The sequence below is a fragment of the Phoxinus phoxinus genome (assembly GCF_949152265.1).
Source record: "Phoxinus phoxinus genome assembly, chromosome: 18".
NCBI lineage: Eukaryota > Metazoa > Chordata > Actinopteri > Cypriniformes > Leuciscidae > Phoxinus > Phoxinus phoxinus.
Window position 1 is genome coordinate 26,111,169 of NC_136893.1, and position 26,954 is coordinate 26,138,122.

General features: G+C 42.1%; 2 protein-coding genes across 2 annotated transcripts in view; both read right to left on the reverse strand.

Annotated features, from left to right (window-relative positions):
* Window positions 1–1,683: 1,683 nt before the first annotated feature.
* ndnf (neuron-derived neurotrophic factor) overlaps window positions 1,684–26,954 on the reverse strand; it is a 35,356-nt gene continuing 10,085 nt past the window's right edge. The window contains exons 3-4 of the mRNA XM_079588192.1: window positions 8,216–8,340; window positions 1,684–3,860 (exon numbers count right to left, since the gene is read on the reverse strand). Coding sequence (XP_079444318.1) covers window positions 2,449–3,860; window positions 8,216–8,340 — 1,537 coding nt within the window. The 3' untranslated portion in view covers window positions 1,684–2,448. The remainder of the gene's footprint in view (window positions 3,861–8,215; window positions 8,341–26,954) is intronic.
* Window positions 13,411–26,883, reverse strand: LOC306985672 (uncharacterized protein). The gene is made up of 7 exons (XM_079588193.1): window positions 26,734–26,883; window positions 25,670–25,780; window positions 24,981–25,122; window positions 22,013–22,191; window positions 21,705–21,776; window positions 13,635–13,676; window positions 13,411–13,547 (listed from the first exon to the last, which is right to left on the reverse strand). Exons 2-6 carry the CDS (start codon window positions 25,739–25,741, stop codon window positions 13,662–13,664), a joined length of 480 nt encoding a protein of 159 aa, XP_079444319.1. The 5' UTR covers window positions 25,742–25,780; window positions 26,734–26,883; the 3' UTR covers window positions 13,411–13,547; window positions 13,635–13,661.

Genomic DNA, 26,954 nt, shown 5'->3' on the forward strand with positions numbered 1-26,954 from the left:
TACTTGACTTGACGTGACTTGACTTGAGAGTGTCTCCCATGTGCTTCACTATTTGTGTAATGCACAGTGTTGCTGCCAATGTAGGGTTCTAGTTCAGCCACTTATAATGGTTTATTTCAGATTTCTACCTTAGAAGGCAAATGGCTATATAGACTCTAGTGAGCAAGGGTGTTCACTATGGTTTGGAAAAGAAAAGAAAAGAAAAGAAAAAAAGAAAAGAAAAAGAAAACTTGAATGCTTTGGCCACCTCTTCTTTTGATTGACTTGGGATCCAGGGAATTTTGGTTTTATTAAAAACACATTCAGTCTCCAACTGACCCTCTTTCTGTCACACACACACACACACACACACACACACACACACACACACACACACACACACACACACACACACACACACACTCTCTCTCTCTCTCTCTCTCTCTCTCTCTCTCTCTCTCTCTCTCTCTCTCTCTCTCTCTCTCTCTCTGCTGACGTTCTCATTAGCCTCTCTGTAAAGGGCTATCCATGGCATTCCCTAACCATTGCCTCAAGCATTCCCAAACCATTCCCACACCATTCCCACTGGTCTTCCTCATTATTGAAAGAAATTAGGCTAATTTAATCCAGTCAAGGTTCTGTCATGTCTGTAGTGATTGACAAGCTGAAGGAAGCTCAAACCAAACTCCTCAGGAAAGACACTAGACTGACATTGAGAAGTATGATTTGGTTTGAGCATCTTGTACAAATTCTCTTCTATGTTTGTGTGTACAAGTGTTTGTGAAGGAGAACGAGAAACAGTAATAATGGGAAACTGTTCTTGTTGTGTAAATATGCTTTATCATATATGAGTTGACGAAATAATTCTATTAGTTTAAATTAAGTTGTTTGTTAGTGAAGTTGACACTATTTTGCATACTTTACAAACCTGGTGATTATATAAAATAATCAAGTAAACTAGCGGCTAATATTTTGAATAGCATTGTGGGATACAATATTCCCCACACAAGTCTGTCCGAATTCAGTTTCTTGAGGGAATATGTGCTCTGTTGTAAACTAACATTTAGATATTCTATGTATGCATGACATGCATTGCTATGAGTAACATATATTTTTATATATAGTCTATAATATATAGATCCCTCATTAGTGTTGGTTTCTATGGGCTGCTATACGTAAGATGTCCGCCATATTGGAGTGGTCAAATCCGATCCGTGAACAATCGAGACCAAGTTAAATGAGCTTCTGCAACCTAGTTATTCACATGTATGAATATCTATATCTGCAATAGACATCAGCAAATGATTTTCACAGCATTTCGCTTATCATTAATGTTATAAAATCTACATAAGGATATTGCAGATTGAGTTGTACATAAAAACACAAATCAACACATTCTCACCTCTGAAAGTTTATCCTCTATTCATCTGGAATATATAGCTTGTGGTTTTTACAACTGTAGACTGAAAATTCGATGAAAACGCATTGATTTGTTAGTGTGAGTGATGAACAGCTTTATGTTAACAGTTCCAAGATGGCGGAAGCTTCGACGTGTATGGAGAGGCCGAATGTGACATCTACAGTATAGACATATCTATGATGAGTCATGCGAAAGATTGTTTACTTCATAGTAGAACATGCACCTCATTCATGTGGGTATTTTCCAGCATGTATATAATACTGGCAGAGAAACACAGAACCACTGGGATTACAGATGTCTATATTTAGTGTTTTATGTACATGAATATTGGCAGAGAAAATCTGTACATGTGACAAGGAGATGAGACACATTTACACACACCAGATTCACAAACTGAGATTATACACACAAATTGACAGTGGGGAAACAACGTTGACTTTCATATAGATTTAAAACACATTTTTACCACTAATAATTGTTGACAATAACAAAAAATAACAGTTAAAAAAATAAAACATTAAGAAGTATGAAATAATTTAAAAAAGTCTTCTAAACCATGTTTTAATACAGGGCAGGAGAGCGGAGAGAAGGAGTCATGGAGCTACCTCTGCGATGGCTGGCGTAATGAACCAACAAATAAAACGTAGACATAAGGCAGACAAATGGTGCATGCAGTGGCTAAAAGAGAACTGCAACTCCTCCGAACTCCCATTTCCATGGCATTGAGGATGCAGTACAGGGACTCTTTGCATTGCAACAGCGATGGCACCCCCTGAGAACAAACCTTCAGGTGCCTAAGGTCGATTGAGAGCGCCTGACTCGACTCGACTCGGTAATGTAAACATAAATACAGAGGTTGATATCTCACTCTACAGGCAGTTCAGTAACTGCGACACATGCAGCGTTAGCATTAGCATTGTGCGCAAGTAGTCAGTCTGCAAAACTCTCCTTAGTAGAATATCACTTCGAGTTAAATAAACTTCTTTTTTCTCATTATATATATAATATATTTACTTCTGTGCAGAGTCTGTGCTTCGGAGTCTCTTTTTTTAACAGTACTTCCTTGTTTTCACCAGTTTACTCTGGTACTTGACTGAGTGCCCGCTGTGTCCCACCACATAAACATCCAGGAGATAGCTCTTTCCCGCCTCGAGGCCTGTTATGGTCTCTGTGGTGACGGCTTTCTGCAGGTTGGCGCTGTGGAAGTACTTGCAAAGCACTTTCTCAGACTTGCGACGGCTCTCTGGTCCAGCGCACTGGTTCTGCTCCCGGCGCCGATGCTCTTCGCCGTAACTTTCTGAAACCTCACGTTTGTAAACACAGTACTTGTTGCGCTCCTGTGTGCCAAGCCAAGCCACGGTGACGGAAGAACAGGTACGCAACTTATCGAAAGCCTTGATACGGGTATCCTCAGGAAGCGCAGGGAAAGGTTGCTTTCCTCCGGCACGTGTGCTAGCCAGTACTTTCAAGGTGGAGGCGCCCTTGCGGGACCCCCGCAGACGGATCAGGTACTTGGCTTTGGGCTTTCCACGGAGCTGGAACTGACGGACGCCCTCCACATTCTGAGAGAGGACAAGCTTCCCATCACGCCGCACCTGAACTTGCACTGCATCCAGACAGGCATGCACAAAGAGCGTGACACGCTGGTGAGAGGAGACCGGTGCAAAACGAAGGAATTTGCTGCCTTTCCTCTTAATGAAGACGTCAGTTACTTTCCCATCCTTGAGCTCCACTGTCTTCTGCTTGGCCTCTTCCTTGGTGCGGGCAAAAGTGCCCACATACGCAGTACTCATGTTGGTGCCTGTGTTGACAGCGAACACATCAAAGTAAAATTGCGTGTCTGGCTTTAGGTCTGTCACGGTAAAAATATTCTTGTTGCCTATGCAGATTTTCTGTATGTCTGCCACTTTTGGCTTGGGGATGTATGTGCGACTCATCTTGTTGCTCAGAGCTCTGTTGGTGGTGAGGGAACGATCTTTATTGAAATCATTCTCAGATGGGATGAAACCAAAATGAGCAAAGTCAAAGGGGCTGAAGTCCCGGCCGGGTTTTGGAGCAATCATGAAGGCATCATCCAAGCTCATCTTGGCCTCTGCAGCACATAAGCTCTTGAAGTTGTGCTCCTTGTTAATAACCACACAGTACTGGATCGGCTGGCCCAGTACGGAGCCAGTAGGAGTGGGCTTCCAGGCTAGTGTGACAGTAGTGCGACCCAGCGCGGTAACATCAACCCTGGGGTCGTAAGGCAGTTCAGGGTATGGCTGGTCGGACTCAGGAGTTGTGGTTGAGTAAATCTTGAAGTTGCTGTCCTTTTCGGTGGAGATGATTTCCATCTGGTACAAGCCTGAGGGGGAGCTGGTAGAGATGAATGACTCAACATCATTTCCTTTGTAGGTAAAGAGTTCGGTACCCTCATTGGCCGTGACCTGCTGTTTCTGCTGTTCCAGAGGTTCTGGCTCACCTGAGACACAAAAAGACAAAAATATTCACCATTAGACTTAGGGAAACAAGCACAGAAAATCAAGAAATGGTGGGGAAATGAGTCTCCCCCACAGAACAAACCACAAACATAAAAAACATGGCCCATTTTGTTGGGGTACAATGGCATGGTGCTATTTGGAGATGCACATTTTGACTTGTTTAAACCGCACACAAACACAAGCCACATAAACTATCAAACAAATGGATGTACACACTTAAGCTCTCTCTGAACATCAATCACTGGGACATTTAACGTTAACTGCCACATAATGACGCATTTCCCTCACCACTCCAAATCCTCTCATCTAGTTGTTTACTTTCCACTTCCTCCCCACACCCCAATTATCACCACTGGAAAAAGAAGCAGCAATTTTCATCTTAACAGAAAGAGCATCGTTTAATGTGTTAATCCAGGTGAGGTCATTGGGAGCTATATGGATGGACAGTTAGCCGCTCGTCTGCTGGCGGCTGTGTTTTGTATCCAAACAACCCTGCACATCAGAGGGTGACTTTCACTTTACTTTCACCGGGAACTCTAAGCTACACAGAGATGCCTTGTGGCCTCTCTGTTCCTTGAGTTCCTTTCCAAGCCCTCTCCGTTCAGCTGGGCGAGAAAACATAATATTATGTTTGTCAACCAGAGAGCTAAAGGAACACGAGTTACACTCAAAGACCGGCTCCCGGTGGATATATTCCGCAAACATGGAAAAAGACGTGTGTATAAGTGTATATTTACAGTGACTGCAAAAAATAAAACGCTTCCACGTCCTTGTTTGGATTTCATTTATAATGTAGTGTATTGCACAGAATTTGCTCTGTTGTAGCTCAGGAGACTAAAGCGAGTTCTCAATTATGTTTTAATGTCAACTTTGTCTCAGGTGTATCTCCTGAAAATCCTTAGGGGGGAAAACTGAGACAATTGTTGACATTCATTACGCATTCGTGCAGCTCAAACAGTGAAGCATGGTACTGGCAACGCCAAGGTCATGGGTTCGATTCCCAGTCAATGCAAGGACTGATAGATATGTACAGTATATACTTTGAATGCCATGTCAGTTGCTTTGGATCAAAGCATCTGCCAAATATGCAAATCAGTGTCAGTGCTTAGAGATGTAAAATCAATGTGGGTTGACACAGTTCAAGAAATTGTTGAGATGTATTCTGAAACTCTCAGGTAAAACAAATCTGTGAATCAGGTGACATAGAAACCAAGGAAACTGCATATAGGTGGTCTCAAAATGACAGACTGCCAATGGCATGATTTTATTTATTCACTTCAAGTGTCCATTTCCTTTCTGTTTGATCTCATTGCTGTCTTGAAACAAATGAGATGAAGAGATCTTCTTTAAGATGTTCTTTCTTATGGTGTATGTATGTGTATTTGATTTATTGCAACTGTGAATGGGTACATGAGTGAGGAAATGAGTCTGAAGGAGGATATCATCAACTGTGACCGATCTGTCTTCCAGGATCTCCCAATCACAGCCAAGTCACGCCATCAGCTAAGCAAGACGATCATTAAAAAATCTAAATCCTTTGCTTAAAACCCAAAGGTACAGCAGTGAATGATGGGGGTCTCTGCATTTCATCAGCCAGGACAACCATACTGGGCCACAGACCGCGGTAGAGGAAAACCCAGGGCCTGGGAGTCATTACTGCACAAAAAAGTCAGAGATGATCAGAGAAGCTTGTCGTCTCACAGGGAGACACTTGTGTCTTTATGTGAGCACACACATGGACATGTTCTGCACACACGCTTCTGACACAGCGGCTTCTGCCTCGTTTCGGTCCTATACATTAGGTTTCACAGATGCGCTCTAACGGAAACAGCTACGCTGCTCCATGTGTCTGGACTGAAATACAAGGGTGTTTTGTGGAACTTTATTGATTTCTTTTTTAGGATACTGTCCAGATGGAAAAAGAGAGATGTAGAGAGAGGGTGATGGGGGGGAAAGAGAAGAAACAAGAAAAGTACCAGGAGGGAGAGCAAAAGAGGTGGGAGTACAGCTGAGAGAGAGAGAGAGAGAACAAGAGTGCAAGCGAGAATCTTGCTTTGAAGAAATGCGCTGGTCACAACCTTTTTTTTTCTTTTGAGTTGATGGGAACAGTGAGAGGAATCCTACAGCTGTGATTGAAAGCATGTCTAGGTCACATTTTACACTACAAAATGAAATGAACAAAAAAAAAGATTCAGAAAATGAAGCCTAATTTTATGATAATTGCAATTTGTTTCATTATTTGCTTAACAAAACGTCTTTGCTTTATTTTCACCATGAGTAAGCACAACAGAGCCCGGAAGTCTAATTCGCCGCTAGTTCCTTTGAGGTTTCCCTATGGGGTTTTATGTTTTATGGTTTTCAATTTCTAAGTAAAATAAAGCCTGTGGTAAACATAACTTGATGATAGTTTAACATTTTGTTCTACAACATACACAGCACACACTCACAACCCAAAACTGTCTTATCTAGTCACTTGTAAAAAAATTAAATTTGCAAAAATAAACATAACTGCTTCAAAATTCACATTTTCTCTATGGGTGTGTGTGATTTTTGTAGAACAAAACATCAAAGTATAGTCAATTTATGTTTATCACAGGCTTTATTTTAATTTTGAAGGAATCAACGCCAAATTAGTCCTCCGGGTTTTGACGTCATCCCTGCATGTGCTTACTCATGGTGAAAACAAAGCAAAAACGTTTATAGGTCATGCATATAGAGATAGGGATGACTGCAGCAGGTTCGGAGTATTGGGAATGCCGAAGGTAGGGGCGTTCCAAAAGTTGCACAATGCTACAACAGAAACTAACCCCTTACCCTACCCCACACCTTAACAGGGAGTTTTCGAGACCAATTCAGAAGACCTTTCGGCACGCCTGTTACTCCGACCTGCAGATACCCACACTTGTAAATATAGACTTCATTTTCTTTAAGTAAATATTATATTGTTTATATAGTTTGGTTATGAAACTCCAGAGTGCGCAGCCTGACAGGTCCTTTACATGCAATCTTCAAGCATTCACAGCATTACCACATGGCACAAGCTGATTGGCCTCTGCTGATCCTGCAGCCAATGAGATCGCTTTCTCAATATTTAAATAGTCTGGTTCATTGTTTGCTGTAGGCTAGTCCTGCTATCAGAGTTGCTCTGAACCCCTCCACCTCCCCAGCTCCACCTGTCTATATCTGCGACAGGATTTGTGTCTGTCTATTTACAGTATGCAGCCGAAGCATATCTTATATGCAGTCTGTGTATCTATTAGTAGAAGCAGTATTGTTGTTATTTTTTGTCTTTTCATTTTGGGGTCACCTGGACATTCTTGACAGGTTTTTTGACATTGTCCCAATACAATATTTTTCTCTTTTTCATTCTTGCTTTCTAGTGAGTCGGCAGACATCAGATGCAGTCCATTAGCACACCAGGTGCGGTCACACGGGGCCCAAATGCACACGTGCTTACCAACACACATTGATGCAGAAGAGTACACTAACAGGACTAATGATTGACCACACTGGAAAACACTGACCCACACTGGACACGCTCCACAGTACTTCACAGAAAACACATATTTACCTGAAGCCCTGCTGCTTTGCTATTTCTGTAGAAAACTTTCCAAGGGGGCATCTATAGGACACTCATTTTGACTTTTTTTGGGTTAAATCTGAAAACTTGCAAACACTAATACCCTGTTCCAAAACGTAGTGAGCTGCCTTGCCGTCTATTCCCTACATAGGAAGCATCTTAACTGAAATGTAACCTCATAATACATAAAGTGCTCCTCAAACAAGGCATCCAGGAGACTCAACTCAACTTAACTATTTTTTTCAATAAATTCTAAGTATATTTCAGACATTTCCCCTATCCTCATCTTTTGTCACAGTGCATTGTGGGATGCCTTTCTCTGTAAAGGCTAGAATTAGAATTTGTAGGACACCGGGAGATTAAAAAGCTGCCTATGGAAGTTGCGCACTAGGTTTCGGAACAGAGCCAGGATATTTCCTATCAATGCACTTATAGTAGTTCTTATTTTACAGTTTAATCCTTTCAGTTTATCTTACATATTAGTTGAAAGGAATTCCTAATCCTCCATGATTGAAATGATTCCTAATTTAGGAATGACTTCTTTCCTAATCAGGTTCAATCCTATGGAGATAAATGGAAGGAGATACCACTGCCTGCTTTAATCCTTAAGCTGTATTGAATGGCTATGGGAGACGTTCTCTTGTTCCACAGATCTAAGGCCAGTTTTTCTAATAATAGTTTAGAACGTTTACATGGAAAACAAGTCTTAAATTACTGCAGAGTTGCAACATCGATTGGGAGATTTAATTCGGATACCTGATCCTTCCCCACTGCGGTCCTCTGGGAGCTCCTGCAACGTCAATCTCCACTCGAGAGGAGCATCGCAAGGTGTCACGGTCACCAGCAGAGGAGTGTTGTCTTCCTCCACCACAAAATAATACCTGCAAAAGCGAGGAAAGTTAGCATGCACTCCACAAAGGACAACAACATAGGAAGTATGCAGGAAATTAAACATGACTCATTGTATGTTGTAGCAGATGTGCTCTTTGTTTGGACTAAATCGGTTTTGATGACTGTGTGAAAACTAGCCATCTGTATGCATTTATATCTTCAGGTTTTAGATGCACTTTTAGCATAAAATGACATAAAAAAGCATACAACAATACTTTCTATATCAGAGCTTGGAAAAAAAAACACAACTCCCTAAGTATAAGACTTCAATTTCAGCGAGGTTATTCATAATGGTGTTGCTGATTTAGCCCGTCTGATTGCAGTCATGTTTCGTCTTTAAAAGTACTTGAGATATATTAAAACCCGTCCCAAGACACAATGTACTGAAATTAGAACTAGCTGGCCTTTCAGAGACCGCTACCGTATTAGGACTATATTCCCCAAACGTTGCTACACTGGCTTTGCTGTCTCAACACATTTCCACTATCTTTGTTAGCGTTTTTAGCACCGTGTTGCCACTGAATAAGTGTGCTTTTGACAATGCATTGCACATGGGAGATGTCTTAAAAAAGCACACCAAACACAGCTATGTATTTCAGCTGTTAACTATTTATAATGCCATTTTCGGAGTGGAACACTGCCTACCCTTTCTCTTTTCTTTTTATATGTTAAACAGAAAGCATCATGCAATTATAAACATTTCAATTAGTTCCATCATTATATATGTTGAGTTTTATGAACGATATCCATCTTTCATGGCAGTTCGTAACTATTTTACATTTTGGTGAATTTGTACGAATAATTTGTAAGATGTCACGCATTCGTTTGGTGGACCAACATATGTTTCCATACAAGTCACAACGTACAAATTGATACATAATCGGCATCTTTGGAAAAAGTTACGTTTTCTCATTAGATTGGGTTCCATTCATAGGAAATAAAAACGTTTCAACTGTAATATAATATTAAAGCAATCTTAACATTTGTTCAGACCCTCTGTGAGCAGAAACACCTTACAACTCCATGTTCTGCTAAATAATTATGACAGATGTACGGTAGACATCAATGTAATCAGCTATATTTGAGAACACTGCGATTCATTAGCAGGACACGACATTGACAGAATCACTGGCATGGACATCAAATGGAAAACTGGGAGATTCGTTATTACTATAAAGCGTTTTTAAATTGCGAATAGCTCCGCATACGACCATCTGTGGTATGTACGTTCTGATTAATTCATGCAGGATCCTCAGCAGAAATAACCCTGTAGCCTTTTGCTAAGATCTCGCATGTGCTGCAGTTTGATAGACGTGGTGAACATGGTTGATATTCTTCCATTTGAGTCCACCTGCTACTCAACACACACACACACACACACACACACACACATACTGGTACGGGTGCTTTATAAGGACTTTTCCCCCTAAAAAGATCCATCCTGGTTTATGGGGACCCACCTTTCCCTTTGTCATAGACATTAATAAAAAATATTAAACTGCTCCTTATGGCATGGGGTAAAAATCTGACTGCTCAGAATTTAATTCTAATGAAACAGTCTGGTAATATGAAGACCTGACAAACTAAAGCACTGTAAGGACAGGGCAGGAGTGGGCGTTTCCTGATTTAATTATGATTTATGAGGACTACCCTGGTTTATCTGGACATCACTCACATACACACACACATCTGACCATTAATTATGAGGACTAACCTGGTATAACCTGGACTAACTTTACCCATGAGAGTGCCACATCACTTAAGTTTGTTTCAATACCAGCATATAGAAAAACAAAACAAGAAATTATCAGCAATTGTTCACCCTGGCTTAAACTTTAAGAGAGATTTCAGAAAACTAACCTGAGTTTGTAATGTGAGATTTACAGGTGTGAAGTGAGTGAAGAGCAAAGAGAGAAGAGGGAAAGTGAAATACGGAAATATTTTAGCTTTAAAAATTAAGAAAATCAAAAATCAAAAGGAGAGTTTACTATTTAACCATCACTGACAAATGCATTCACCCACAAGTATTTTTCATAATTGAACCTTGAATGTCAGTCTTAATTTATTCATTAGATTTTAAGAAGTTGTGTCTAAAGATAGTTTTGAATAAAGCTAAATATTTCCAGTTGATTGGGTTTTGTTAATGTGAAAAGAGAAGATTGTTCAAGACTTGGTATTAGTATCTAAATGAACATTGCTGACCATTTGGGTTTAACTGTACATCTGTAACCATATGAATCATGCATACACACACAACCCTAACTAACCCTTGATTATGAGGACATTTTGGGTTTAACTGGACCTCTCACACACACACTCTCAAACACCTGACTAACCCTTGATTATGAGGACATTTGGGTTTAACTGGACCTCACTCACACACACACTCAAACACCTGACTAACCCTTGATTATGAGGACATTTGGGTTTAACTGGACCTCACTCACACACACACTCAAACACCTGACTAACCCTTGATTATGAGGACATTTGGGTTTAACTGGACCTCACTCACACACACTCTCAAACACCTAACTAACCCTTGATTATGAGGACATTTTGGGTTTAACTGGACCGCTCACACACACACTCTCAAACACCTAACTAACCCTTGATTATGAGGACATTTTGGGTTTAACTGGACCGCTCACACACACACACTCTCAAACACCTAACTAACCCTTGATTATGAGGACATTTTGGGTTTAACTGGACCGCTCACACACACACTCTCAAACACCTGACTAACCCTTGATTATGAGGACATTTTTTGGTTTAACTGGACCTCACTCACACACACACTCAAACACATGACTAACCCTTGATTATGAGGACATTTTGGGTTTAACTGGACCTCTCACACACACACTCAAACACCTGACTAACCCTTGATTATGAGGACATTTTGGGTTTAACTGGACCGCTCACACACACACACTCTCAAACACCTGACTAACCCTTGATTATGAGGACATTTTGGGTTTAACTGGACCTCTCACATACACACAAACACCTGACTAACCCTTGATTATGAGGGCATTTTGGGTTTAACTGGACCGCTCACACACACACACTCTCAAACACCTGACTAACCCTTGATTATGAGGACATTTTGGGTTTAACTGGACCTCACTCACACACTCTCAAACACACACAAACACCTGACTAACCCTTGATTATGAGGACAAACTGGGTTTAAATGGACATCACAATTAACTCCACACATAGCAGGAGTACCTGTATTAGAGTTAACCATACTAAACCAAATCAACTATTCTACGTTAAAGAGTGAATTCACAAATGATTGTGCATCTTTTTGCTGCCACTAAACCTGTAAAAGTAATACGCACACCTAAGGAAATAGTGCTACAATGTGCTGTTGCTATATCAACCAACATATACACGTGGTGCAAAATGAACCTGGTTGGAGAAAAGGATTAAAGATCAGCAAGTTTTACACTTCATAGAAGACTAGTTAAAGGACAATTAGATGAAGAAATGCAACTAGACAGCCAATAAAAACTAACAAAATTAAACTGAAAGGGCAATTTTTATTTTGCAAATGGTAAAAAAAAGGCTCAACAACTGAGGTCTAATAAGGCCATTATTAGAGATGCACCGATTGATCGGCTTGGGACCGGAATTGGCCGATTTTCACGTGATCGGCCATGACCGGCGATCGGCCAGTCAGTCTGACATATACCGGTCAAACGCACTCTGGCGCCGCATGATTAACATCGCGCAACATCAGCATCACACGTGCACACGGAACGCACATGTAGAAAACCTCATGAATTACGTCAGTTTCACACCGCAAGCATGAGAGGCGCGTATTTTTTCCGGCGTGCATGTTAATCAATGAGTGCATCACACCGGGAGCAGGAGCAGAGCGTGAGCGTCAAGCAGGAGCGTCGCGTGAGCAGCAGTGAAGCGCAGAGTCTATTTTTGCTGCGCTGCTCACACTCAATTAAAGTGAAAGCACACTTTTTTTGATGTGCAAAATAAATATGATTTCACACAAAAAGTGCCAAAAATGCACTGAATTTGCATGTCTAGTGTGTTTTAACAAGAACTGGAATAGGCTATGTCAGAAAAGAAAATGAAATGACTCAAAAATATTTATAGAAAATTCACCCATTTAAACTTGTTTTTATTATTCAGTTTGGGTAGAAGTATATGGTGTTTTATAAAAAAAAAACATATAGAAAATAAATGTGTGTGCTGTTAAGTGGTTAGAAAAAATGAAATCGGAATCGGCTAAAATCGGTATCGGCGGGTCAACCTTGGAAAAATCGGAATTGGATTACAATACAAAATTGTAATCGGTACATCTCTAACCATTATGGGACTAAAGTGCATGAGGGAGTGTGCCTCAAAATGACCACAGCAACACACTGGAAATAAAACCAAATTAAATTGCCTTCAAGTAAATGCATGTATTTGTAAATTTCTTTCAAAACAGTGTTTTAATAAAAGTAAATAAAAGGATGTCTTGAACACTCTTCTGGCCCAAAAACACTTTAGAGAACAAAACCCACAGACATTAAAGGTTGTATCAGCGATTTCAGGCCCAAACATAAATGATCACATTCATCTAATCTTTCCTAACAATCCGCTAGCTGCCCGCCCCATAAGCATGCCGTCCAAAAACCGCGTCTCTGTAGGCAGCCTAGGCTCTGAGATCTGCACACAAAAACAATGGGTTTCACCAACCACCAAAACCAAAATAAACAGTGTTCCAACCAATCACCGCAAAATCTCAAACCACAACACCCCCACCTTTTGTGTGCAGATCTCAGAGCCTAGGCTGCCTACAGAGACGCGGTTTTTGGACGGCATACTTATGGGGCGGGCAGCTAGCGGATCGTTAGGAAAAATTAGATGAATGTGATCATTTATATTTGGGCCTTTTTTGGGCCTAAAATCGCTGATACAACCTTTAATGGAAGGCAACACTGATCTCTCGAAGAACTCTAAGATGATTTCTTTTTCAACATCAAACCTCGGTTCCTCACGAAATCCCTAATATTTTGGGCCGTTCTTTCTCTCAGAACAGGGTCCTCTGCAGTCTTGCACTGCTCACACTCTGCCTTTGTTGCAAGGTGTCCCTTTGAAATATGGACTCTGAAATGTTTCATGACAGCATTCACTTCATTTGGGCTCCATGGCCTTTTCACTATTCTCCTCAATTTGGTCTCTGTAAAACAAACAAACATACATATGTATACCTATACACCTATGTATATACATGGAATAACTTTAATATACCCAAATGTTTAAATACCTCTGGAGTTCTCAGTTTCATCCTGATTTATTTGGCTTTTTCCTGAGGGGTAAAAAGCAACAATTAAAATGTATTCCAGCCCTACAATCTAAACAGTTTCGGACCATGTGAAATATCAGCAGATAAGCACACAGGGAAAACTAGTCTCTGGTCCTGTGTAACACGAAAAGGACCACTTTACACTGAAATGGTTTTTGGTGAACTGAGTAGTATTGGATGAGTTGATCAGAAAGATCAACACCTCCCATATTCTTGTTGTATTCAGTGACAGGGGTTGGGCATGGAATGGATTTGGTGTTCCAGCCTCCATCCTGAGTTCTTACCCTTCTCTGAACTGTGTTGCCAGAGAAGGCCGGGTGAATTGTGGAGCAGAGACTTCCCGAGTGTCCATCCACTTTACGAAAACCAGAGGGCCGTCACGGATCCACCTGATGGTGCCCCTAGGATCCTTTTTGTTCATGGCATTTGTGGTTGTGCGGGGGCATCCTCGTCTGTTGTCCCTGTAGGTGCCACATGCCCCAAAGTTCATGCTGTAGAGATCCATGAACAGCTTTGGACTTGTGTAGAAGTTGTCTACATACACATTGTAGCCACTCCCTAGGAATGATTTGTTCATGAGGGACATAACCGAGTCGTATGCCAGTCCTACACCAGAAGCAAACACAGACTTCCCCGTGTATACAGCAAAGTCTAAAGTGTACCCAATGCTGCTGTCTGCCAGCACAAAAAGTTTGAAGCCCCACTTAGTTGGCTTCGCCTTCATATATTGCGTCATGCCAGTGTGAGCCTTTGTTGCCACCATCCTCTCGTCCACTGAAAGGTTCTGCCGTGGGCGATAAAATGCTCTGCATGCATGTTTGATGTCATCTAAAAGGGGCTTCAGACGAAACAGCCGGTCATAAGCTGGTGTCCCTCTCTTCCGGTCGTTGTGGACATCTTCATCAGGGTCGCTCATGTGGATGTTCCAGGAAATGACCTGATACCTGTCACGTGCCATCACTGAGTGGGGAAACTGTTGGCTGAAAATGGTGTTTGTCCTCCAGTAGTCCCGGATATTTGTCAGTCTCACCAGTGCAAAAAAGAAAGTCAGTCCTAAATGTCAGTCCACAAAGTGGTTGCTGCACTGTCACTGACAAAAAGTTTGAAAAGGTCCAATGGTGTGTATATGGATGATGTCCTGGCTTTATTGTTGGGACGAACCTTTTGGGCACTGGAGGGATGTCTGGCTGACTCTTACTGTTCCATGATGGAGTTGGGGCTGCTGGCTGTGGTGATCTAGATCTCGACCTTGTGGATTCAGGACTCTGTCGACCCCTCAAGCTGCCGGATCTGGATCTTGACCTTGACCGCGCTCTCCCTCTAGACCGTGACTGCAGCCGTCCATGGCCTATTCTAGAGTGCGGATCGTGCCGAATTTTTCTGTCCGAGCCCGGCCCGCGTCCGACAGAGCAGTAACCGAACCCGACAGGCATACAGATATTTATGTTCGAGCCCGACCCGAGACCGAAAGTTAAAATCCCGTTTTTTTTATTCTCATACTAATGACACATGTACGTTTGTTTGTGTGGAAAGCCCGCTTTTATTAAGCAACTTAAGGAAGAGATTCAGAAATGTCAATAGATGAGCGTGTCAGCGCGCGGAGCAACAAGCGCACGTAACACAGGCGTACATGCACGTGTTTCGTTGTCACGGGCCACGGCTACATAAACAAATTTCCGCACACAGGAAGACAGACGTTATGGTAATATTTTACATATATTTTAATCACAAAAACGAACGTTTGCATCAAGTGAAAGCATCAGGCACATTGGCTACCTACATAATAACCTGTTTTAAATTTAAAATGTTCAATGTCTTCGCGCTGATGTGACTGAGCCCGACCCGAACGACCCGACCCATCATTTCTAAATATCTGTCCGAACCCGGCCCGGCCCGTCGGGTACCGGCGGGTCCCGTCGGGCTCGGGTCGGGTATCCATCCTCTAGCCTATTCCTGGCAGCTGCTGGGATGCTGCAGCAGAAGTGTGAGGCTGGGATGCTGCAGCAGAAGTGTGAGGCTGGGCTGCTGCAGCAGAAGTGGGAGGCTGGGATGCTGCAGCAGAAGTGGGAGGCTGGGATGCTGCAGCAGAAGTGGGAGGCTGGGCTGCTGCAGCAGAAGTGGGAGGCTGGGATGCTGCAGCAGAAGTGGAAGGCTGGGATGCTGCAGCAGAAGTGGAAGGCTGGGATGCTGCAGCAGAAGTGGGAGGCTGGGATGCTGCAGCAGAAGTGGAAGGCTGGGATGCTGCAGCAGAAGTGGGAGGCTGGGATGCTGCAGCAGAAGTGGGAGGCTGGGATGCTGCAGCAGAAGTGGGAGGCTGGGATGCTGCAGCAGAAGTGGGAGGCTGGGATGCTGCAGCAGAAGTGGAAGGCTGGGATGCTCCAGCAGAAGTGGAAGGCTGGGATGCTCCAGCAGAAGTGGAAGGCTGGGATGCTGCAGCAGAAGTGGAAGGCTGGGATGCTCCAGCAGAAGTGGAAGGCTGGGATGCTCCAGCAGAAGTGGAAGGCTGGGATGCTGCAGCAGAAGTGGAAGGCTGGGATGCTGCAGCAGAAGTGGGAGGCTGGGATGCTGCAGCAGAAGTGGGAGGCTGGGATGCTGCAGCAGAAGTGGGAGGCTGGGATGCTGCAGCAGAAGTGGGAGGCTGGGATGCTGCAGCAGAAGTGGGAGGCTGGGATGCTGCAGCAGAAGTGGGAGGCTGGGATGCTGCAGCAGAAGTGGAAGGCTGGGATGCTGCAGCAGAAGTGGAAGGCTGGGATGCTGCAGCAGAAGTGGAAGGCTGGGATGCTGCAGCAGAAGTGGAAGGCTGGGATGCTGCAGCAGAAGTGGAAGGCTGGGATGCTGCAGCAGAAGTGGGAGGCTGGGATGCTGCAGCAGAAGTGGGAGGCTGGGATGCTGCAGCAGAAGTGGGAGGCTGGGATGCTGCAGCAGAAGTGGGAGGCTGGGATGCTGCAGCAGAAGTGGAAGGCTGGGATGCTGCAGCAGAAGTGGAAGGCTGGGATGCTGCAGCAGAAGTGGGAGGCTGGGATGCTGCAGCAGAAGTGGGAGGCTGGGATGCTGCAGCATAAGTGGGAGGCTGGGATGCTGCAGCAGAAGTGGAAGGCTGGGATGCTGCAGCAGAAGTGGGAGGCTGGGATGCTGCAGCAGAAGTGGAAGGCTGGGATGCTGCAGCAGAAGTGGAAGGCTGGGATGCTGCAGCAGAAGTGGAAGGCTGGGATGCTGCAGCAGAAGTGGAAGGCTGGGATGCTGCAGCAGAAGTGGAAGGCTGGGATGCTGCAGCAGAAGTGGAAGGCTGGGATGCTGCAGCAGAAGTGGAAGGCTGGGATGCTGCAGCAGAAGTGGGAGGCTGGGATGCTGCAGCAGAAGTGGGAGGCTGGGATGCTGCAGCAGAAGTGGAAGGCTGGGATGCTGCAGCAGAAGTGGAAGGCTGGGATGCTGCAGCAGAAGTGGGAGGCTGGGATGCTGCAGCAGAAGTGGAAGGCTGGGATGCTGCAGCAGAAGTGGGAGGCTGGGATATTGCAGCAGAAGTGGAAGGCTGGGATGCTCCAGCAGAAGTGGAAGGCTGGGATGCTGCAGCAGAAGTGGAAGGCTGGGATGCTGCAGCAGAAGTGGGAGGCTGGGATGCTGCAGCAGAAGTGGGAGGCTGGGATGCTGCAGCAGAAGTGGGAGGCTGGGATGCTGCAGCAGAAGTGGGAGGCTGGGATGCTGCAGCAGAAGTGGGAGGCTGGGATGCTGCAGCAGAAGTGGGAGGCTGGGATGCTGCAGCAGAAGTGGGAGGCTGGGATGCTGCAGCAGAAGTGGGAGGCTGGGATGCTGCAGCAGAAGTGGGAGGCTGGGATGCTGCAGCAGAAGTGGGAGGCTGGGATGCTGCAGCAGAAGTGGGAGGCTGGGATGCTGCAGCAGAAGTGGGAGGCTGGGATGCTGCAGCAGAAGTGGGAGGCTGGGATGCTGCAGCAGAAGTGGGAGGCTGGGATGCTGCAGCAGAAGTGGAAGGCTGGGATGCTGCAGCAGAAGTGGAAGGCTGGGATGCTGCAGCAGAAGTGGAAGGCTGGGATGCTGCAGCAGAAGTGGAAGGCTGGGATGCTGCAGCAGAAGTGGAAGGCTGGGATGCTGCAGCAGAAGTGGAAGGCTGGGATGCTGCAGCAGAAGTGGAAGGCTGCGATGCTGCAGCAGAAGTGGAAGGCTGGGATGCTGCAGCAGAAGTGGAAGGCTGGGATGCTGCAGCAGAAGTGGAAGGCTGGGATGCTGCAGCAGAAGTGGAAGGCTGGGATGCTGCAGCAGAAGTGGAAGGCTGGGATGCTGCAGCAGAAGTGGAAGGCTGGGATGCTCCAGCAGAAGTGGAAGGCTGGGATGCTGCAGCAGAAGTGGAAGGCTGGGATGCTGCAGCAGAAGTGGAAGGCTGGGATGCTGCAGCAGAAGTGGGAGGCTGGGATGCTGCAGCAGAAGTGGGAGGACCCTCCTCAGCGGAAGAATGGGAGAATGGGAGCACTCTCTCCCCAGCCAAAAGGTGTGACCAACCCCCCACTACAACATCCTTGAGACATTCTCTCCACAGCTAAAAGGTGTGACCAACCCCCCACTACAACATCCTTGAGACATTCTCTCCACAGCTAAAAGGTGTGACCAACCCCCCACTATCCTTTGTTTGTATCTCTAGGTAAACTCAATGGCTGAGAGACAAAGTGTAATCCACAACTCATACTACTCTGGAACAAACATAGAAAACGAAATACTACTTTTACAGAACTTATTATTACATATTTAGAAAATTTATATTTTATTATATTCGGGTTTTTTTTTAATATACTTTTACAGTAAAGAAATAAATGGAACTTGCTCTTCAGCAGGGTCTAGACCATCCTGGTAATCTAGTTCCTCATCAGTCAAAAAGCTCTCTTCTCCAGAAAATCCATCATCCTCCATGGCATCAAAAAAGGCAAGCGCTTGATTTAGATCCATGTTTCTCAATCTCTGACGATCCATTATTCTCCGTGTATTCTTCAAAACTCGCGTCTCTCTGTGCGTCTCTCTCCCCTCGAAACCACTGTGCCGTGCGTCTCTCTCTCTCTCTCTCTCTCTCTCTCTCTCTCTCTCTCTCTCTCTCTCTCTCTCTCTCTCTCTCTCTCTCTCTCTCTCTCTCTCTCTCTCTCTCTCTCTCTCTCTCTCTCTCTCTCTCTCTCTCTCTCTCTCTCTCTCTCTCTCTCTCTCTCTCTCTCTCTCTCTCTCTCTCTCTCTCTCTCTCTCTCTCTCTCTCTCTCTCTCTCTCTCTCTCTCTCTCTCTCTCTCTCTCGTGGACGACGGATCAGCCTGTCATTGGTCAACAACCTTACGCAAAGAATCACGTGATATCCAAAATGGCAGCTAGCATCGAGCTAGCGGCAAAAATTACAGAAAATGTATAAATTATGGACATCAAGTGGATAAAACTTGGATATAAGCGTTTGGATTTATTGCTGAAACACTCTGAAAGGACGCACAAGTTCCAGGCTGGATAGAAAAACTTCTGTAAAGGCTAGAAAGACACCAAAGACACCCCCGTGACGGCTAGCTCGTTAGCTTTCTGCTGCAAAAAACGGTAAGAAAATCAATCAAATAATATAAATATTTATCGGAGGAGTCGTGTGGCGTCGTGGACGATGCCGTCGGGCTCAAAGGGTTAATGCAAATGGGTGGAGTGTCTGTTCCGGATGCCTCCTGGACGCCTTCCCGGGAAGGTGTTCCGGGCGTGTCCCACCGGGAGGAGACCCCGGGGAAGACCTAGGACACGCTGGAGAGACTGTCTCCCGGCTGGCCTGGGAACGCCTCGGTGTCCCCCCGGAAGAGCTAGAGGAAGTGGCTAGGGAGAGGGAAGTCTGGGCATCTCTGCTTAGACTGCTGCCCCCGTGACCCGGCCCCGGATAAGCAGAAGAAGATGGATGGATGGATTTGTTTTAGACAAATATGCTTGCACTCTGTCCCCAACTAGATATATTTAAATTAATGAAGGCCACTTTTCACTGGTAACAAAAGACATTTAGCATTATCAGGACCCACAAATATTCCCCCACTGCATTATATATATATATATATATATATATATATATATATATATATATATATAGTAGTTTAATATAGTATTGACACTAAAACTCTGTAAACTTGATTGTTTCCCCTCAAACAGTAATTTTTATTTTGGGCGTCCTATACACAATACATATTGTCACTATCCACAATATATATTGTTGCATTTTTGTATTGCGATACATTGCTTAATTGACAGCCAATCGGAATCAATTCTGCTATAACATGCTTCAATATATAAGCGGCAGTAAAAGATGCGATCACAATAAACAGAACGTTACCGTCTGCTGGTTGGACCCTAACACAGTTATGGTTAGTGTGAATGGGCCTTAACAGTTTACGTCTCTGTGACTGAAAGTCACAAAGCATATCCAGATTGAAAAGTGTGCATATTGGGTCTACAGCTTATCCACAATAAAGCAGCCGACACATACCCAAAACAACATCTTTTCCTCAAACCCTATCCCTGACATGACGGTCCTCGTAGTGGAGAACTGTCCTTACATTTCAGGTCAGTGTCATGCCCATCCCCCAACGCACGAGTTATGAAAATGAATGAACCGAGCAAGGTACATTTTACTCGAATTTGAGACGTCACAACAGGGTCTTTAAGACACCAGTCCACGTCAACCAGTCTAGTATGGTGCCCAACTAGGGCTGGGCATCGTTCAAAATCTTTCGATCCGGTGCCAATTTCGATACCTCAGTTTCGATACCGGTTCCTAACGATACTTTTTTCGATACCAATTTTATGAAATCCATTTTAACAAGATTACATAACATATTACCTCAGAAAAACTTTTTTTTTTTTTTTATTTAGTTATAATTTTTTTTAAATAGTTTGACTCATGCTCCTTAGCCAGTGCACAAAGGAATAACATTTTTTTTATAAAGTGCTCATGCTCACCAAAGCTGAATTTTTAAATAAAAAAATACAGTAAAACTTTAGTAATATTGTGAAATAGTATTACAATTTAAAATCGTATCTAATATATTTCAAAATGTAATTTATTCCTGTGATGTCAAAGCTGAATGTTCAAAATCATTACTTCAGTGTGACATGAAACTTCAGAAGTATGAAAACAGTTTGCTGCTTAATATTTTGGAAACTATGATAATTTTTTTCATGATTCTTTGATGAATAAAAAATTCAAAAGAAAAGCATTTATTTAAAAACTAAATATTTTGTAACATTACACATGTTTTAATGTCACCTTTGATAACTTTAATGCATCCTTACTGAAAAAAAATTCTGACTAACCAACACAGTTTTGAACGGCAGTGTACATTCAGTAGGTTATTATTTATTGCAATATAAACACTGGAGTGATCAACAAGGTATCTCTTCATTTACCAGTCGAAGACGAAGCAACTTTCTGCTCTTATGTTTACTCCGTGCTCTGTCAAGGTCTTCATCGTGTTTGTCGTGGTACCGGTCTTTGCAGCAATTATTTTACCGCAAATACTGCATTGCGCTGTTGGCATCGAGCCTGGAGAAATGTAGCCACACTTTTGATCGACTTTTCCACATCTTTAAGGTATTATGTGTGTGTGCTCGCGTCTCATATGAATATGTGCACGGAGAGTTTGTGTGTGTGTGTGTGTGCTCGCGTCTCATAAGTATGCGTGTCGAGAGTCTGTGCGTGCGCGCGCGCGCGTCTCATATGAGTGTGCGCGGAGAGTTCCGCGCGTTTCGTGTGAAGAGAGTTTGCGTGTATGTGCGTGAGCGACTTTATGTGTGTCGTTGTGCATTTCATATGTATTTGTTTGAGCACTGACGTTGACGAGTTAACTCCTTAGGTATCGAAATCTGGAACCGAACAACATGTCATGTTTCGATACTCGATAGTATCGAGGCAATTCGGTCGGTACCTAAAAAGTATCGAGACTCGGTACCCAGCCCTACCCAACCATCCTACACTTAACATTGCCTGTGTCAAAGAGAAGAAAACAATGAAGGAACATGCGCTCACTTACTTTCTGTTTCACTGATGAGGAAGGATTCACACTGCATTCAGTCACAGCCACTGATGTCTCGTCACACAATTCCTGTAATTATGAGAAAGACAGGTACAACACTGAGGCAAGGATGTTTGCCAATTGGTCACCGCAACTAATTCTAGTATCAACCAAAGTCTAAATATCTAGTGTCCCTTTCATTGCTCCGTCGTGCACAAAGCAGACATGCAGAATTTTTAAAAATAATCTGCATCATATAAAAAACTAACATTCATGAAATACAGAACATGGTTGACTTTCAGTGATAAATTCTTTAAGAGACTCACCCTTAAACGCCAAGGCCAAGAGGAATCCCCATAGTTGTATGTGACCTCCTCATCTGGAAAGATATGTCTTATACTAAACAGACACAGGTGTGGCCTTCCGTCAACAATGACTGTCTTGACTTTGCAATTTGGATCATTCACCAGTCGTCCAAGTGAATGTCCACCGTACTCTGTTGCATCTATGTTGTGAAAAATAGTGCAGTAAGAAACTTAAAACATAGACACACACTGAAACATACGGTTCTAACTGAACATTTGGGTTAGGCTAACCTTGGCCTATTTAACCTATATTCAAATACACATTGTGAAAGTTAACTTGACTTCCTAAGAATTTAATAGGTCAGATGATCCACTTAAGGTAAAACAATAATACCCCAGTTGAAAAATAACCATGTTATTGATTATCACTAACTAATAAGTTCCTCATGTTATGAGAACCATAGCAAATCTGCTATTGTAATAGTGCTGCACGATTAATCTTATCGCAATCGTAATCGCGATGTCAAGCCTGTGCAATTATATGACGCAAAATGCTGCGATTTTATGTAAAATAAACAATGGGCTGGTACGCAATTAACGCAGCATCTGTTATTTTTTGTCATCCTTTGGCTAGTGTTACATGATAATGCTCTCATGCGATTGCTTAAAACCATTCATGCGAGACAAGTCAAAAGAGAGCGCGCTGAATAGGGATGGGCATCGTTAAGAAATTATCGATATCGATGCCATTGTCAAGTCTGCTTATCGATGCGATTCCTTATCGATTCCCATATCGATTCCTGTACTATTTGCTGAACACTTACAGGGTGGCTTTGAGAGTTGTTGGCTTTGAATGTCTCATTTAAAGTGGTTTTAGAGAATGAAAACCAAGTGTGGAATATCAATACAGAAGTTGAATGCTTCTGTAAAAAAAAAAGTGAACATTTCTAAAACAATGATTCTGATCTTGATTCAATATCGATTCCTTTGGATAAATATTAGGTACAGTAGATGCGTTAATATGTTAATTTTTCTCCTCCCAAAATAATCTCACCTAATGCAGAGCCCTGTCAGCTGGTATTATTATTAAAGGTTAAAAATAGCATCTCAAATTATAATAAAATGCGTTTTTTTATGACAACCTTATAATATATTAATGATATAGGTAAAAATATAATAAATATGTAATATATTATATTTAGCAAAATACTCCTCTCAACAGACAATTTTTTAAGTCTACCTACGTGCTGTGATTATTAAATGGCTTTCCGGTGAACTTAACATTACGTGACTGAGCTGTTTAGTGTTTATGGACCTCTTTCTGAGGTTGAAAAACACTTGATCGATCGATTTTATTACATTTCGTAAGTTGAACTGTATCTTTCAAATAACCTATTGATCATTCGAACTTAAGTTAATTTAGGCTACTATTAACTTAGTAGTAGCCTAACAGATGATCGGCTCACGTGCCGCTTGAACTGAAATCTGTCATGTCAATTTACAAGCACCAAAACGGTGTTTATTGTTTGAATTTTGTAATTAAATTGACAGAATCTGAGAGCTGGGAATTAGTTTAATGTCAATAGTACCGTACGCTTCTCTGTCGGTGCTTTCTCTGCGTGAGAAAATGGATGTGTGGCGTGAGAGCGTGTGGAAAGTGACAACTGCGTGAGTCTCACGGTGAATTCGTGAGAGTTGGCAGCCCTGCGTGCAGATTCAGTTTGTAAATGTTTTTGGCGGGTGTGCTTGTGCAGCCGCGGTCTTGTTCATTTGCTTTGTTGTTTTTGTATCTCTATGGCAAACGCGCTGAGCGCGTTCGGAACTACGGGAGCCCAGACCGAGCGTCGGCGGATGTTAAAGAGAAAACCGATTTTCATTCAAACATATCGACGTACACTACACATTCGAGTTAATCAATAAAATATATTTATCGCCCAGCCTAATGGAAAGGAACATTCGGAATCGTTAGTGGAATCGTTAACGTGTGGACGTGTACGATACCGATGGATCGGAACGTTTGGAACCGGTTCCAAACCGGAACCTGGAACCGATTCCCAAGCCTAGCGCTGAATGTCCGACTGTGACTCATAGAAAGACACGCGCCAGAAATACAGTTCTCTTTCGCGCTTGAACGAACAATAACACACAATTATGCCAAAATGTCGTTTGTCGAGTATCTTCATAACATAAGAGCAGTCTTATGATGGAGGTATAGAGTTGTGAGAGAATGAGGCGCATGTGAGATCCGCGTCTCTGTCAGCAGCGGCTGCTCTTAAAGGGCCAGCAGCCAAAGCTTTCTGTCAGTAAAGTTAATCAAAGAACAAAGGGGACAGAGAAAATTACTCACTGCTCTTGACTAAAGAACTTATGTAGCTTTAATAAGGATTAGTCTATTTATTATGTTTGATAACTTTATTAAATTTCTGTATACCTGAAAGACAGGAAGGGCACAGGTAAATATGACATTTATTATGGGTTTATGTGATGATTATTTGAAGTTCACTTAAATTAAAAGCTGTTATATTTAATAAAGTCTAATAAATGTTTTTTTATTATAGCTTTCAATTGTAATGATGGAATCACTGTAATGTTGGATGGCTATAATTAATGTTTTTAATGGGGGTGGATTAATTTATATCCAGAAATCAATGGCTTCGATGTTATCAATCATTTAGTTGTTGTTGCTAGTTTGAGTTGAGAAATACACATTTCAGAATTATCACTAATCGGTGTGTGCATTTTGCTTTAGATCCAAGCAAGTAGACTCATGAAACCATTTGTTTATTATATCGCAATTGCATATTCCAATTGCAATATTGACCTCAATCGCAATATGACATTTTCCCCAAATCGTGCAGCCCTATATTGTAATAATAATAGTAATAATAATAATCATCATAAGCATAACTGTTTTTATTAGAATGACATGCAACTAGTTTGCTCTGAATATGAACCAAAAATAAATAAATAAACCAAAAAAGAAACTTACCAATAACGTGTTCCATTCCATGTGAAGTCAAACAAGTAGTTGCCTTGAACATCTTTAACATGTTTACTTTGAGAGAGAATCCCACGGTATTCAACAACAAAGGTGGATGGTTCAATGTGCTCAAGTGCAAACACACCTCTCCCTAAAAGAGCAAAATAATATATAATAATACAAATAAAACATGAATCCAAGTGCACCTATATGTTACACAGCTAACCAACCTATCCTTTTAAAGAGTTAAATCCTGTAAAACTGTGTAATGTAATATGAGGTGCAAGAAAAAAAAAAGAAAAGAAAAAAAAAATCAAGCATTGGTTTTCACTGTGATATAGTCTACTAGTTGAATTTGGTTGTAACCAAATTAGGTACAACAAATAAAATAAAATAAAAATAAATACTTAACTATGAATACAGAGAATAATGTAAACATTATTCTCTGTATACATAGCTAAGTATTTATTTTAAAATAATAATAATAAAAAAATTGTTTAAAGTTTTTTTTTTTTCCATCTCTTAACCTTTATGAAAATGAGCGGCTTACCCAAGGGTAAAATGTGTGAATGTGAAAGATCATGTCCATACTGCCAGCAATAGGCCTACTTTGCATTCTTACAAGTGCATGCCTACTTTATGATTTGATTTGCCTGCAGTCTGAACATAGTCAGATTGCCTTGTGGTGCACAATTTACCTTTGAATGTGTTGATTTGTCGTCCCTCAATGAAGGCTTTGTCTTTGCCCGACAATATGTGTTCTTTTGCATCCTGCTCAGGTTTTATTCTCTTCTTTCTTAACATGTTGACTGAAAACATTCCAGACAACATAATTAGTATGTGTGTATATATATATATATATATATATATATATATATATATATATATATATATATATATACATATTAGATAGATAGATAGATGCTTTATATACAGTACATTATTGTCAGACTGTAGTCTATATCAATAAATACAACATGTTACACATAAATAGTTGATAAGTGAGGTTTTGAGGCTTGCTACTTTTGATAACAGTCTCCGATTTCAAATTCAGTCCATTTTAATAGCATTTTATCACTCTTTAATGTGGCGCCTCAGATCAAACGAAGCTAAACTCGTTACTTACAAAAATTAACTATAGAGAGAAAGTTTTAGAAAATGTTACATGTATTACACCTGATTTACATTAAAATAATAGATGTAAAATCAAATTGGAAATAGAATCGAAAGAATGTGAATTAAAATTGAATCATAAAATGTCTGCTAATATCCAGCCCTAAATGAATAAACTAAATATTTTTTCAAGTCATTCTAATGACAGTAACATTACATTAATGAAAGTATACTTTTACATTAGTTTCGTTTCTGTTTATTTAATAGATTTCTGTATCTTGCTGTATTAAACTGTAAATGCATCCACTCAACTTTACCAGTCATCATGATGACAACATAGATTTGATTTATTTCAAAATGTAAATTAATTCTCTCAAGCATCCATGGAGATGTATCTTTCATCAACTAATACTAATACTTGTATGTATCTATGAACAACAAGAGAATTTCGTTTAAGTACCAAACAAAACAAAAAACGTGAATAGCATGTGCAAGTTGTTTGGAGACGCCATTTTAACTGCTTATGGACTTATAATATTAGCCCGATTAATGGCCACTTTTAAAGTAACGTTAATGTAACTAACGTTATTCAAAACTGTCTGACTCACTTAACTCCACAAAGGTAGAATATATAAATAAACGCACTTACCTTCCTCGTGATAAAGTGAAAATCTCCCACTATAGCTCGTCAACTTCGCTCGAATTCTGCTAATTAATCTTTCATGATGATGATTAACCTTCAGATTAATCCATAGACAGTGGATTAATCACACCGTCACACCACACGTCTGCGATAGAAGATCAGAGGCGCAGGCGCGCTGACTTTGACGGGTGTGAAATGCAGCCAATCACTGACGAGGATTCCAGCAG